General features: G+C 40.2%; 2 protein-coding genes and 1 long non-coding RNA gene across 3 annotated transcripts in view; 1 reads left to right on the forward strand and 2 right to left on the reverse strand.

Moving 5' to 3' along the window:
• The window catches only part of ITGA1 (integrin subunit alpha 1), a 73,601-nt gene extending 61,356 nt beyond the window's left edge, over nucleotides 1–12,245 (reverse strand). Inside the window, exon 1 of the mRNA XM_086869862.1 lies at nucleotides 12,057–12,245. Coding sequence (XP_086725988.1) covers nucleotides 12,057–12,084 — 28 coding nt within the window. The 5' untranslated portion in view covers nucleotides 12,085–12,245. The remainder of the gene's footprint in view (nucleotides 1–12,056) is intronic.
• Nucleotides 232–12,202, reverse strand: PELO (pelota mRNA surveillance and ribosome rescue factor). The gene is made up of 3 exons (XM_023944666.2): nucleotides 12,057–12,202; nucleotides 5,141–6,284; nucleotides 232–4,006 (listed from the first exon to the last, which is right to left on the reverse strand). Exons 2-3 carry the CDS (start codon nucleotides 6,149–6,151, stop codon nucleotides 3,575–3,577), a joined length of 1,443 nt encoding a protein of 480 aa, XP_023800434.2. The 5' UTR covers nucleotides 6,152–6,284; nucleotides 12,057–12,202; the 3' UTR covers nucleotides 232–3,574.
• On the forward strand, nucleotides 6,232–9,940 carry LOC147648527 (uncharacterized). Its single transcript, XR_015281171.1, has 3 exons — nucleotides 6,232–7,938; nucleotides 8,461–8,576; nucleotides 9,806–9,940. It is a non-coding gene; the product is annotated as an uncharacterized LOC147648527 (long non-coding RNA).
• Nucleotides 12,246–15,448: the final 3,203 nt, after the last annotated feature.

Below are 15,448 nucleotides of genomic sequence, written 5' to 3' on the forward strand. Positions count from 1 at the left end.
TATATCAGTCCAATGATAACTGAGCTATAATATACGTTCATTGAACAAGGTAAACCAAAGTCAGCAGCTCAGAAGTTGTAAGAAACTTTCAAAGGGTAAGGTAGTCTTAAAATTCAGGGCTATTTAATATATGAGGAAAAAGTAGCAAATGAAAATTTAGACAGTTACACAGCTTTAAAAACATCATGTCCAGTCCCATCACAAATTAAACTTAAGAACTATGAGCTCTTGTTGCACTGGTGGTCCAAAGATCATTTATTACTAGCATTTTACTGGTACAAGGGGAAAGACAGGACAAAAGAGATGAGGAATTCCCTAATCACACACTGTTAAATGCTTTACAATTTCACTGAAGGATTTATCTTTTATTTTGCCTTGTAATTAGCAGGATTATTTTAGTCTCTAGCTGGTAACAATCTTGCATTTTGCACCAAGCTTTAGCTGATTAACAACCACAAAAACGTGTAGGATAACTGGATTTAAATGCCAAAGGTGACAAAATTAACAAACTGGGGCCTGTTCCAAAATACAAATTTGCAAGAGAGGCAAACAAATAAATGAATAAATTTATTTGAATCACTGTATAGCACAGCAGGGTTCATGATCAATCAAATTTCACACTTTTTAAAGCTTTCTTCCTACCAAATGTAACAAGCTTTAGGAAGTCCTACAATGTGTCTTCATTCCTTTTGAACAGTCTAAAATTAGATGCTAAACCACACTATTAATTCACAGAATTATGTCAGAATATAATCCTAAACCAAATGGAGACACTTCAAAACACATTTTTTTAGTTCATGTATGTTTAGTTCCAAGCAATAGATAAAAAAAGTATTTTCCCATGGCTCTAGCACTCACTCCTTTGATCTGCTGGTAGCATGCCTCTTCTGTGCAAGTGTTACCTATACACAAAAACTGAGGTCTGCATTGAGCAAGCAACTTTGTCAATATGGACTTTTCAACTAATCAAAATTCCTTGAAAAGTGGAAGATATTAGCTACCCTGGAACTTAGCCAGGTCAAGCATCTGCAAATACTGAACACAGCCCACTTTCAATACCAAGCCCTTAAGCTGTTTCCTGAAACAGGATGCATTTGTATACATAGTGTTGTATATTTATTTTACAACAAAAATGCTTACCAAAAAGAAAAACCCCACTGAAAAACACCTCAAAAACAAAACAAAACAAAACCCTCCAAAACCCCCAAACAAACACATAAAACCCCCCTCTCTGGGCAACTTCATGTGTATTTCTTCAAGAGACATATCAGCATGATAGTAATAACTTAAAAAAAAAAAAAAAGAAAAAACCAAAAAATATACAGTCAAGGCAGAATTTTAATTCTAAGTGTAAATAATTAAAAGAATCACTATTGTCACATTTTTTTAGCAGATGGAACAAAAAGCAAAAATGCAACAAAATGCCCAGTTTTTTTCCTTGATGGTACCTACAGGCACAAAATACAAACTCGCCATTGTAATCACTGTAATCATGTAGGACACAGCAAAAACTGTCTAACTTCTGGTTTACAATAGAATAATTGGAACCATCTGGTTTGATAAAATAGCAATCCATACCACAACCAAAAAACAGTTTGATTTGTCTCTCAAAGAGTTTGTTGAGAAATAAACTAAGAATATCTGGTGTACTACAAATTAGAATATGTCATTTGTGTACAGCTGCAACAAACTGGCATTACTTTGAAAAAGGGAATATATTACTATACCATCCTATGTTATAAAAGCTTGGAGAAATTACTGACTTGTTTAGATATGAGTTTAAGGCCCTAATTAGCTGCATATAATTAATATTTACTGGTCAATTTTTTCTGCTTCCTACATTTTTTACATTAAACTAGATATAACAGGAATCAAGGTGCTTTCTAGCTAAATAAGTGTAAAAATAAGTAATGCAAATTAAAAAATAATAAATTAATTTAGGCAGTCTTAACTGCTAAAGAAAGCCTAGAGCAGTCTATGACATGCAGCACCCAACACCATTCAAGACAAAAATGTAAAGCGCAAATAATTTATGTGTCCAAGCTGACTGTAAACAAGTATCTCAATAGGCTTGCCCGTCTTCAGCAAAAGTAGTATTTAAGTATTACAGCGCTAATATATGTTCTGTTCAAGAATTTCTTAGACTGTGTGGATGATGTAGAAAAGGGGAGATGGCTTAAAGTCAAAAGTACCTCTCTATCAATAAGTTTAGACTGATGTTCCAGCTACCAATAAACAGCATTAAATTCAGAGGATTGGCACCCATTAACATAGGGGACAACCCTGAAAAATTATTTTCCTGAAAGTATTCTACCCAGACTAGGAGTTTTGGTGATTTTATTTTTTAATGCTCCTCTCTTATGATGCTTTCCATATTACAGTTCTGTGGTTCCTGTTCTTGCCTCTAATCACATTTAAAAAAGGAATGCCTATTTACACACACAAGCCACACCATGAAACCTTGGTTTGAAACACTACAACCATGGGTTATGTCTGAATCTGAAAGCAATTCTTGCTTCTTCAATGTACGATTTACTGCCCAGTAAAGAAACAAAACACCTGTCTCTCAGTACTTTGAGCTGATCAAATAATTGAAAAGGTGATTTTCACTTTTACAGTCCCCACTATCTTAAGCTGAAGTTTGATTCCTAATTTTATCATTACTTCTGTATTACAGTTTATGTATGTTTTTAAAAAGATATGCAAATAGAATACCAGATTATGAAGTTACGTAAACTATTTGCTATCTAAAGATTCCTTGTGGACACTAGAGTCCTGATTTTCTAAGTTTTCTCCCATGCCTTCTCAGAAATGGGTGCTAAATAATGCCAATTTAGCAGAATACATTCAATGACACCTTGTTAGTCTTCAGGACAATCTCCCAAGCTATAACACCATTTAAAAAGATAACTAAATGGGTGCACTGAGATTCAACATTTCTCCTGCATCTACTATTGTGTTAGCAAAAAAATGGTTAACTTAAAGAGTCTGGCTGCTGAAAGACTGCTTCAAGTGTTTCACAGAAATATTTAAGTGGTTAGACTTACACCACCACACAAAGCCCTAAGGGATGGTATTGACCCCATTCCTTTGACACACCTTACAAAAACCAGGGAGTTCCTATGAATATCAAGCACAGTTTTGACGGGTCTTCCAAGAAGTTTACATTTGTTTTGTAATACTCTTTTCAAGCATTTGACCAGAAATGGTCTAATGTGAATTTTTCCCTGCAATTATTTTTTCCTACACATTTCACTAACTTATCAGTCTGCCTTAACATGCAGACTAAGCAGCACTGGGGAGGCAAATTAGTTTCTTGTACTAATTGTACTTCTTGTACAGTTTCTTGGTGGTCCAGAACTGAAAAAACAGTCAGCTCAACACAGCTACCAATAATTATTACCATAGATCAGATAACAAGTAGTGTGCCAAGTAAAACTATATATATATATGTATGTATAACTTTTTGATTATATGTCACGGTACATCTGCTCACAAGTATTTAGATTGGAAGGACCTTTAAAATCATTTCAACAGGACATAGAAAAGAAACTGTAGAATGAAGTCACTGTTATTAGTCCTCTTCAGAGCTAGATTCATCTTCCTGGTCAGAGAGCTCAGCAACAGGAAAGCGCAGGATAGCTGCCACCCCTGTCAGCTGGCCCAGCTGCTCTCCAGACACATGGAGGCTGGAGAAAATGCGTACTGTGCCCATGTTCTCCCGTACGCTATCTACCAACTTCACGTATCGGGCACGTGTAGCCACGTCCTGGTGCCGAAAAAGCTCATCACTGATCAGTAGGGTATCAATGGCCATGGCTTCATTGGCCTTCTCCACATGTTTCAGGCCATAAAAAGCCCGGTCAGGCTCGTGCTGCAGCATTTTATAGAAGTCATCTAAGGCTTTGACTTCACCAGCTGCCTTAGTATCAGAAAGACGGCTAGTTACAGCTGGGTCGCAGAGTGCTTCCTTCAGTGCGTATTTATGTCCTGAGGAAGAGTGGACCTAGAGTGAAAACAAAGTCAAAGGTTTGGAGTTTTTGAAGAAAAAGGACAATTTTCTTGCTTAACCAACCACAAACACCCTCTATGATACGCCATATTAATCTTGATAATTATCTGGGGAACTTATCTCCTTGAAACACACATGATTCTATTCTTAATCTCTCCTGAAACCCAAAACCTAAACCAAATCCCTTAAACTGCCTTTCAAGCAACACAAGAAAACTGCCTCTCTTATTCAAAGGCTGGGATAAATATATGAGCTCAACTGTTCCTAAGGTAAGGCTACTTGAAACTACCAAGAAGCTAAGATCTAAGTGTAAGCTCTCGTTTTTAAAGCATTCAAGAAAAGGAAGGCCCCTCAACACTGCAGACATATAAACTTAAAGCATCAACTCTGTGCAATTATTGTAGTTGCAAAGTTGTGAAGTACACTAAAACTTCTGTTACCACTTTGCTACACATGGAAAAGGAGGGTTCTTGGTGCACTGGGTCTCCTAGGTACTTGGACCATTAAGCACTCGAACTCACTTCACTAGTGCTGCCCCCAGATCACACTAGGCCTTCTTCAACCTAAAAATTATACAATTGCCCTTATGAAAACCTATTTTAGGCTCTGAATATGCCTATTTTAGTATAAGGCTAAACTCCCACCCACTCAACCAATGAGATGAGTAAGAAACAAGAAAAAAGTATAGCCTTTAACTATGCAGTAAAAAACTAACAAAAAATTGTGGTTAATTTTTGTAATACAAAATTAACTAACCTATACCACATCCAGGTACTTTAAAAAAAATCTTTAGAAAGTTGTTATTAAACACATATGCTATAAAATGTGACAGAGTAACAGTGCAAAGTATTTTCCAACTTGCACTTCACACTTAATTGAAGAGTAAATAAGGGAGTTTGAAATATCTAACATTTTCTCTACTTCACATTAAGGTATCCCTAGGGGGAACCATCCTTGTACCATGTGTAACTTATTTACAGTTCAGGAGGCATGAGTATAATTTCCTCATGATGCTCAGTCAGAAATTTATTTCCTTTAATGACCTATTTCCCATGTAACTACCTCTTACTATCACACACAACTCCCAAGCCTCTTTTTACCCACTCTGGAGACTGCTTAGATCCTTACCTGTAGGAATTTGGACCTGTTCTCCAGCAGAAGTTTGTTGTCCGTCTTGACTGCCTGCTGGAACATGTAGTCACAAAACTGCTCCCGCACGAAGCCTGGGCTAGCCACCAGTACACACTTCACCACCTCAAAGTTGATATGCCTCTGGATGGCTTGCACCACCTGCTCGTAAAACCTCTCCAGCGCCCGGTCGTGCTGACTGCAGTTCCCTTTCCGCTTGCGGGGAATGTTCACCTCCACCTTGGCACGAGTAAGCGTCATGCTCGGGGTGACCAGACAGACGTGAGCCAACCCTTCCTGCATGACCACGGCCGCCACATCGGCGCTCCAGGCCGGGTCACAGGCCTGCTCGATGCGCTCCAGCACCACGCTGTCCCACTGTTTCTTCGCCAGGGTGAACTGCCGGTTGGGCTCCAGCTCGATGGTGTGGTAGGCGCCCATCTTCACATACTCGTTCTCTTGGATGTTCGTGCCCTTGACGCGCAGTTGGCAGGCCTGCGAGTCGAAGTCGATGGTCTCCACGCATAGGGTGAGGGTGGTGCGGATGCGGTTGCTGCCCACGCTGCCCGTGGACGACTCGGTCTGAACCTTGCGGATGGTGGAGGCGCGCAGGCTGTCACCCACCTGCAGCAGGTTGTAGGTGTGCCACATGTCCTCAGGCTCCTCGGGGATCAGCGTCACCTGCCCTGCATTATCCTTCTCCAGGTCCTTCCTCACCAGCTTCATCCTGGCGGTTCCCCGCGTCGCTCCCCGGCTTCCCCTGTGCCGCGGCGGCAGCAGGCAGCAGGCGCGCTCCGGGAGGGAAGGCTGGGGGCTGGAGCCGGCGGGACCACGCACGCCCGGACGGACGGACGGACGGATGGATGGATGGACAGTCGGTCGGTCGGACGGACGGTCGGACGGGCAGCCCTCCCGGAGCGCCTTCAATCCGCGCCTCTCCGCGCTCCCGCCGCCAACCCCAATGCGCACGCGCAGCGCACGCGCAGCGCCCACGGCCGCCCCATAGCGCATGCTCACAGACCCGAGTCCCTCCTCAGGCGCCGCCGGGGCGCGCCCGGCCCCGCCCCGATCGGTCACCGCAGGCACAGCGCATGCGCGCGGCGCCGCGCGCGGGTAACCTGGCGGCAGCTCCCGAGGCTCCGTCCTGCGGAAGGAAAAATGCCGGGGCGGTGTGAGGGCGGGGGACTGGGAAGCAGCCGCGCTGCTGCGGGGTGCTGCGAGCTCTGGAAGTCGGCAACTGCCTCGCCTGGAGGGAGTCGCCCCGCGTTCGTCCTTCCCCTCCACCCCTCCAGCGCTTCACAGTGGCGGTCCAAGCTCCTAAAGTGTCCTAACGCCGTGCCACGCGTTTCAAAATGCGAGAGGAAAAAGCCAAACCAAAACCATACGGCCAAAGCCAAGCAGTTGTGGAAAGTTACAGGCACAGATGACGAAAGAGGCGAGCGGTACAATCCCGTGTTTCAGCGAGTGCCAAGGAGCCAGGGGACCGCAGTGCCACCCCCAGCAGCTGCCGCCGCCTGAGGCGGAGAGAGGCGGCCGTCACCCATGGGAACAAAAACCAGATACAGGCAACATCAGAACCTGAACTGGTACTTGGACACTGCTCTTAAACTGGATCCCGGTTTAAAAGGTTTTTGGTTAAATTTGCAAGTTACACTTCAGCCGGTACTGAACCTTTACCGGCTGCCTTCCGGTTCTGAGATGCTAGGGAGGCAGATCAGCACGTTTCGAGCAAAGCTGGATGTTCACACATAGAAATAAGATGCCTTGGTAAAACATATATCAGTTCAATGATATTGCAAAGAAATGGGACCCGAACCATGACTACGCAGCTGAATTTGCATCCTAGACAAATTTAACAAGCCAGAAATTATGAAAAAATGTATCATTATACAAGAAGGAAGGAATATTTGAGGAGAAGGTTATGTGAGACCTAATAGCAACCTTCCAGTATCTGACAGGGAAGAGGGAAGCTGGAGAGGGATTCTTCATCAAGAACTGTAGTGACAGAACAATAAATAATGGGTACAAAATGAATGAGGGAAAATTTAGGTTACATAGCAGGAAGAAATTTTTCTTTGATGGTTAGACACTAGAATAGTGTCTAACCCCTGGTTACCCAGTGAGGTTGTGGTTGCTCCAACCCTGATTCTGGTTCAACAAGGCCTTGAAAAAGCTGATCCAGTGGGAATTGTCCCTACCCATGGTGGGGTGGGCTGGGACTATATGATCTTTAATGTCCATTCCAACTCTTTAAAAATCTATAATTCTATCATTCTAAGTTCTGTACCTTAATTTTGAAACAGCATATGACACTAAAAACTCCATTTAAGAATGAATGTTGCAAATTTAGAACAAGGAAAAGTATGATGAATAGAAAAAATGCTTGCATGAGAAATACTTAAATAAAAGCTGATTGAAAAAGTAGGTACACTAATGTGCCATGCTAATTGTGTCATGGCAATTGCAACAGATCCATTAGGTTTGTACCAGACTGTGCACTCAGTCTGGTAACAGAAAAACATGAGGGCATCTTCTAACAGATGAGAAGGTAATTTCAAACAAACAAGGAAAAAAGGAAGTTTCTGGTTTCTATTAGCTATTTTTTTTTTTTTTAATAAAAAAACAACCCACTGTGAATTATGGAATTTGCTGACTTGGAAAGGCTTTGGAGTCAAGAATTTAATGAGATACAAGGCTACTATGAGCAAAAATAATCTCCCATTATGATATACCTATAAATTTCTCTGAAGATTCTAGCTCTAGTCAGTTGTGACAGGACAGTGAACTCATCTGGCCCAGTAAGTGCGTTCCTTTTCCCTAAGCTTGATACTGGTGTAAAAACAACTTTATCAGATATTACATAATAGGATTTATTTATCAGACCTCAGACTCTCTTCCTGTGAGTACACATGCTTAACTCTATTAGCATGAATAGTTTCACAGAATCAAGCAGGACCACCCAAGGGAATATAACATAGGCACATGTGTAAGTAATTGTTTAACTAGAGCTTGTGCATGCTAATAATTTTGCATTAAAATTTTAATGCAAAAACAGAGACAAAGAACTTCTGCATTCAGCTTTTCTTTAGGAGAGAGTGTGCACTCTACTTTAAGAGTTCCTTTCACTTATCTATATAAATGCTGAAAAATTTTCTTCTTTACTTTCTTTGCAACTATAAAGTTCCAAGGGTTGACCTCCTGCTGTTCTTTCAAGAAAAAATAGTTGTGGTGCAAATTTAACTTCTACACTAAAATGCATTTTACTTTTTATTCTTTTAGTCTTGGGTATTTACAAGCTTTTCTGTGTTAATTCATTCCAGTCAAATTTTTACAAGCAGCCTCACATCCCTGGAGATTCCATATATTTTTGATAAAGGTTGCAAGTTGGCATCCAGTACCATCCAGTAGAAAATTAACATTCTATTCAGGAAAAAAGGTGAGTCGATGCATTAAAAAACTCTTGCAATAACATGCATGTGTGCACACACAGAGCATACACACACCCCACCCTACACACTCCAAAAGCAAAAAACTCACAACAAACAAAACCACAACCAAAGAAGAAAGAACAACTTTGAAACAAAGTTGCCACTCAAAATATTAAATTGACTGTTGTAGAAAGAGATATTTTGATATGGGTCTTTTCTCAAACAGCAAGTTGTAAGATTTATAGAGTTATGAACAGTGATCCACATCCATTTGCCATATTTAGTGGCAAATATAAACTTCAATGATGTATCCACTATCAGCAGGACCATTGTCAACTTACAAAGGGATGATGATGATGCTTTGCCTACTCTGGTAAAAAGTATCTGGTATTATTACTTGTTTGAGTATGTCAAAGTGTGAACAGCAGAAGAAAAACATCTCAAAAAAATTAAGAACCATAGAAGTTTCTAAATTCATTCTAATTTTGCTAATGACAGGGAGAGAGATGAATTTGACCAAGGTAGAGCCAAAACAAGTGGGTACTTTTAACTCTTCATACATTTTTAAGATAAAAGTTCAAAATTGCACAGCTTGTTCTTGACTTGGTAAAAGATTGAGACTATGTGCAGGACCTAACAGTTCTTTCAATAAATCACTTTTTAAAATACAGTTTTATAGGTATTAATAATTGCAGTAATTTGGCATCCATTTTTGGACCTTTTTAGGTACAATGCAAGATAAAATGAAAATGATGATAACATATATTCTAAGAGATTTTGGAGCCATGCTGGTTATCTAAGGTTATTATTCTGAAAATGTTTGAGACACACTTCCCTATATCTTCAGTTCTTGGTCAACCACTTCATAAAGATGGGTTATGTACAGATTTTAGAAAAGGAGAGGTAATTTTCATAGGAAATCCCATCTCCTCCATATTATAGCCACTTCAGCTAGAATTCATGCAAACATGCTTACATTCTGGATAAATAAAACTAATAGGAAAGAATCTCTAATATAGGGGGAAGACTTGTAAGAAATGTTGGACAGTATTGTTGCAAGAGCAAATGAAGATAAAAGAGAGAGATGCAGAGGGAAACTTGGGAAAAACTCTCTTTTCATGCTTTGCCTTTGTCCTGTGGCTGTCCTGCCTCTACAGGCTCTGACCAAAGACCACTTCATTTTCTCCATACAGTTCTGTCTTTTTATATTTATCTTTATTTTTTTTCTGTTATAAAGATGAGTACAAGACCATCATCAACAAGGAGAGAAGTCCAGGAGGGAACAGACTTTGTGTAACACTGTTAAGTGAAGAAGCTTTTAAAGATAATGGAACCGTTTAGACTGACTTCTTCATTCCTCATCTGTTGAAATGTAAGGCTGGAGAAAACTTCAGCAAATCCCCGGTCAAACCACTTACATAGTAGCCAGCTGAAGTATCTAAGCCATCCTTTATATCTGTTCATCCACCTTCATCAAAAGTCCTGGTGAGAGAGATTATGTAGGGGTGGGGTTTTTTTGGTAGCCTAGCAATTCTTTACCTGAAGAGTAAGAAAATTCTTCTGAATATTCCCTAAGATTTTTGCATAGTCAGTTACACTGATTTTCTTTTGTCTTTTGTTGGATTTGGAGAACCAAGTATTCATCAATATCTTTGGAAACCAACATATGCCATGTGGAAAGTCATGACTGACCTCACAAAACAAAGAAAACACTGACATCTGGAATAATATCCTCAGCAATAATACTTGGATAAAAAAAGATATATTTGAAATGTTCAACATTGCCTTAGTTTCTTTTTTCTACTAGATAAACAAGCCTAACTAATTCAGTCTTTTGTCATATATTTTTTTCTCAGCTCTTACCAGGCTTCTCAATTCTCTGTGCACTTCTGTCTGCACATCAGACTTTCTGTGGTCAAGATCCTCAGAGGTCTTATCAAACCAAGCCAAATTAAAAAAGAACAAAAATCTGTAGAAATTTACAAATATATATAACATCTGTATGTACCTCCTTCAATCTAGATTCTTTTTGTCTGCTAGGCCCTGCCAGATTATTTGCTGCTTTTAAGGAAGAGCAGCATGTAATTTATTTTTTAATTAATTTTTAAAGTCACTATATTTTTCTTTGTGAAAAAAATCATTTATCCATATTTTTATGATACTTTGACTTGTTTATGTAGGACTACTGCTCTTATTTATCCGTGAAAATTTGAATCCTTTACCTGGTACCTGAAATGCCTCCTCTTGTCTCTAAGTCTATTCTCTTTCCCACCAATCTTTTAAAAAATAAACCCTCATGACATCACCACCAAAAAAGTAATCACCTGGTAAATCCAGATGAGACTTGCTCTCAAAATGTTTTCCTGTCTGAAAGTAAACCTTTTTTTCATTACTGGTGAATTGTCTATCAGCATTACCAGTGGCAACTCTGCAACTCTGAAGGGAAGTTGTGGCACACTAAATTGTTGCTGTTTTACAAATTGTCCTTCTTTGAAGGAACACAAACAAAAGCATGTTTTGGAGTATGTCACTGTAACAACAATGAAGACAGTTAAGAACAACAGCTAAATATGGCATGCCAAATTACTATATTCAGATTTTCACGTTTTCCTGTGTTCTGTCTTGCACAATAAGCACAGAGGGAAGAGGGAGAAACTCTAGTTTTGCCTTTTCCCCACTTGCTGCTGCTGCTTGCATTTGGACAATCTTATGAAATTGATTTCTTCCCCTGTTTCAGGGGGGAACTGTTTCAGGTTCACTGTGTGCTACTTGCCTACGCAAGAGCTGCTGGGGAGTTCAATGTCCAAGTTTCCAAGCACATGAATCCCAGCATTGCCTTAGCTTCTTTACCACTTCTTGGATTCCCCTAATTTCAGATCCAAAATGTTACCACAGGCTGACTAGTTAGGGAGATTGTTACTTGTGACATTTTCTTCTAGAAAAGCAGATCAGTCACTACCAATCAATGAACAATCCTAAAAGGAAATATAACACATCCCATCTCCAGATGAACTCATCTTTCTGAAGTGAGTGACTGCTTCCTCACTTCCCTTTTTACCAGTCAGAAGTCTGAAAGCCAAACAGAGGAAAGCAAAAAATCTACGCTAATTAAAAAAAAAAAAAACACCCGCTGAAACCAACCAAAAACCAAACCAACAAAACCAAACAAACTTGTTTCTTCTAAGCCAGATTCAATTACAGTATGACTTCTCAGCCATTCATCCTCATATAGCAACCAACTCTTGCTCCCAGATTCTCAAATTGGTTTAGGGATTAAAGTTCCCAGAGAGAAGCAAACCGAGGAGGTCCCTCACGGCCTGCGGCTGGAGGGCAGCTCCGGGAAGGGCACTCCCGAGGCACGGATCGGGGCGGGAGGGCGCCGTCCCTTGGGTGCCAGACCCTACCAGCTTCACCCACTTCCCGCCCGGAGCAGGGCTGCTTTAGGGATCCGAGTCTTCAAAGCAAGGCAGAAACAGGGCTTTCCTCACCTGTCAGCATCCAGTAGGAGGCAGCCATGCCTGGGCTTCTGCGAGCCGGGGGCCGGGAGCCCGGGCGGAGGGCAGGGGTGGCGGGAGCGGTCCTGCCGCCGGCGCGCCCGGGGAAGCTGCGCTGCCGGTGGAGCTCAGCGCTCTGCACCGCCCGTCCGCCTCGCAGCCGAGTTAGGCATTTCCTGTTTGTTATCCAGTCTTTACGTTGCTTCTTCGCATTAAAAAGAATTTAGTTTCCTCCCACCGCACACAGTTTCCCCCCACCCACCCCTCTAAAGGTCTCTGAGTTTTGGAAACCTCCCCGTTGAATTAACCCAGTTAGGATGTACAAATAAAGCCAAATCTCCCCCACTAAACACTCCGGCTGCAGCTCTCGGAGAGCACAGCAGACCTTAAAGGGACATCTCCCCGTTCATAATTAATAAGTGTCTCCCGCTGGCCAGCCCCTGTCCCAGTAGGGCAGGAGTGAGCTGGGTGTGCTACACAGCCACCTCTCTCGCCTTATCAACAGGAGAAACACGTCGTTGAGGTAGAGGGGTGTGTTTGACTGCTCAAGTTTAATTTCTCTGACATCACCCCTTAAAAACGCACTCTTACGGCCGGTCATTTGCCCGCAAGAGGAAGCCAGCCACCCCCTCCCCATTCTCGGCGGCTCTGGAAACGCAGTAACTCTTCAGACAGTGGGCGATTTTCTCGAGTCTTTGCGTCCTCCTGTGCTTTGCTGCATAGAGGAAATACCAGACAGCTGCCTTTGCCCTCATCAATCGAACGTTTGCATGGCATGCCTTCCCACTCTCCCTGCCCCCAAAACGACTTCACTAGTAAATGACTGAATAAATAGCTAAGGTAATAATCAGCCAGATTCAGGCCTGTAAGCGAGGATTTTCAGGATTTGTTGCACACTCTGGAAAGGAGCAGTTTTGCAGGACCTTTTTTTACCAGACTGATTGATGCTCAAGTGGAGTGGCCCCCGTTCAGCGGTGTATGAGTTCCCACACTGGACTTGGTGGAAAATCATTTTATTGCTTATAAAACAAGGGAACCCATAGTCCTTCAAGCAAGAAAAAGGAAAACCAAAAATATAAGGATTTGGAAATTTCGGTGCTTCTATAAAAATCCTCTATCATTTCCTTGACTTGGAGCAAAGGATTTGGTGAGTGAGTAAAAGTTAGTGGAATTTTGGCAGGTTCCTTTGAGACTAATAAACTGCAGCTTTTAATAAGCTCTATAATAGCTTCTTGCATCTTCCAACATCTGTATTAATTTAATGAGAACACTTAGAGTGCACCTTGTAGATCTGTGGAAATTTTAGAAAACTTTACCATTTTAAAGCTGGTTTTAAGAGCAAAGATCCTCAGTGGGAGTACCCAAAACTGATGCAATTAAGCACATGTGTAACTTCAGCTGAATGAGAATTTTTGCTTGGTTTGTGCCAGTTTAAAAGACAAGACACATTTTTTCCAGTCAAAGGTTTTATGCATAAAATTAAAGGAAATGGAAATGGCATCCAAACTAAAAGAAGACTGAGTTTATGGAAAAACTGTCATTTCATTTTTTCTAGTCAGTTGTGTTACCACTACTGTTACTCCAAAACAGGGCTCGTAATCCAATGTGCTAGAGCCAACAACGCACAGAGTTGATGCTGTAGTTTTTTAGAGTTGCAAGGCTGGGTGCTGGGTGGTAATTCACAAAAGTCATCACCCTCAGGTTTATAAAGCTGGGGGTTTTTTATACCCTTTTTAGTAGTATATTCCACCTACCTAATACACATGGACTGCTGTATTTTCTTAAAAAAAATCAAAACCAAACAACCAGACCAAACAACCAAATCTTTGTATTCCCTGTGCCACTTGCTTCAACTAAAGGCACATGAAAGAGTTGAGCTTGCTTTCAAATAATAGTGAAGGATTTTTTAATTTTTTTTTTTTTTATTTTATTTTTGTGATTTAATATATTACATCAGTGGAAGAAGCCAGGGAGCTAAGGACTTTCTCTTGGACTAAAATAAATTCAAGCCTATATGAAATTCATGAAGCATTTGGTATATATGTGAGGACTGTACATCATGTTGGGGGATAGCACTTCTTGAGAGCAAAAAGAAAATTTTTGATGAAGAGTTATTCCTAATTTTTACAAAATTATTCTTAATATTATGATTTATTTGTTTGTTTTTGTGGTGGCATCCTATATGTCTTGCATCAGGCAATGTTGAAAGGATAACATTAGAAAAGATGAATTGCTGGACTGAGCTAGCGTTTCTTATTTATTTGAACACATTCAAGAAAGTAAAAACACTACAGGCTTACAGACAATTATTTTGGAATGTCAAACTTGAAAAAACTGCAAAACCCTCCTTTTCACAGTTCATGTTGCTTTGTTGCAGTGGCTCAAGCAATGTTAATAACATGTTGCTAAATTCTCTTCTTGGAGTTTAAAGTTTCATACATTAATAGCAAGGAGCAAATCTATTTTAAGCAGGAATCTCTAAATGAAGCTCACTCAGGCCCAGAAGTAGTTAAGATATTAGGTTATTTTAATGTGAGAAAAACAAGTATTATTAGTTTTAGTGGATTGTAATACTATACAAAATCATTACCCATAGTGATGGATAAAAGAAAAAGGTCAAATTAGTTTAAAGAATATTGTTGGCTTGCATAATTTATGTCTTTCTAAGATGTCACAGAATGCAGAGGAAGGACTTTTTCCTAGTGCTATAAATTAAACATAATTTGTAATTTTGAACTGTGCCTCCTAACTCAATTCTAGCGATTCGTTTTAGAATATCTGATACAGAATAAGTACACCAGTAGTTAATGGGATCTGATGGAAGTATTTGTGATTAAAGATTAGTTTAAAGACTTTGAAAAACTAGACTTTGAAAAGGCAATAAAAATTAAAAATATCAGAAAGATACAATTCTTCTCCCTTCTAGGTGGTGTTATTCCTGCAAAAAAAAACCCCAACCAGTGGAAATACATTTTGTCCAAAAGGGCTGAAAAAAAAAGAAACAAAAGTTTTTCAAATAGTTTCAAAGGCAGGAAGACTTCTACATAGTGTGACTATAATTTAGATAGAACTAATTTTTCATGGAGTTTTTTCTTCCCCTTTTAAAGAGGGTGTGAGAAATTTTATTTTATTTTGCTTGTTAGGTGAGAAGGATCTCTAATCTGTAACACAAGAGAGGAATGCATAATGCAAGACTGACTTCAAATAGCCAGAAGCATGTCTAACTTTCTTCCATTAAAGGAATAGTATGACAGCATCAATATTGTAAGAGAGCTGTTACATGTTTCTGTGGTGTTCACTGTTGTTATTTCACTGCATTATGCACTGAATGGAAAATACTACAGAATAGGTTCATAGAGCTTCTAAGTGAATATTTATCATTGACA

The sequence above is a fragment of the Cyanistes caeruleus genome, chromosome Z (genome assembly GCF_971803275.1).
Source record: "Cyanistes caeruleus chromosome Z, bCyaCae1.hap1.1, whole genome shotgun sequence".
In the NCBI taxonomy this organism is placed as follows: domain Eukaryota; kingdom Metazoa; phylum Chordata; class Aves; order Passeriformes; family Paridae; genus Cyanistes; species Cyanistes caeruleus.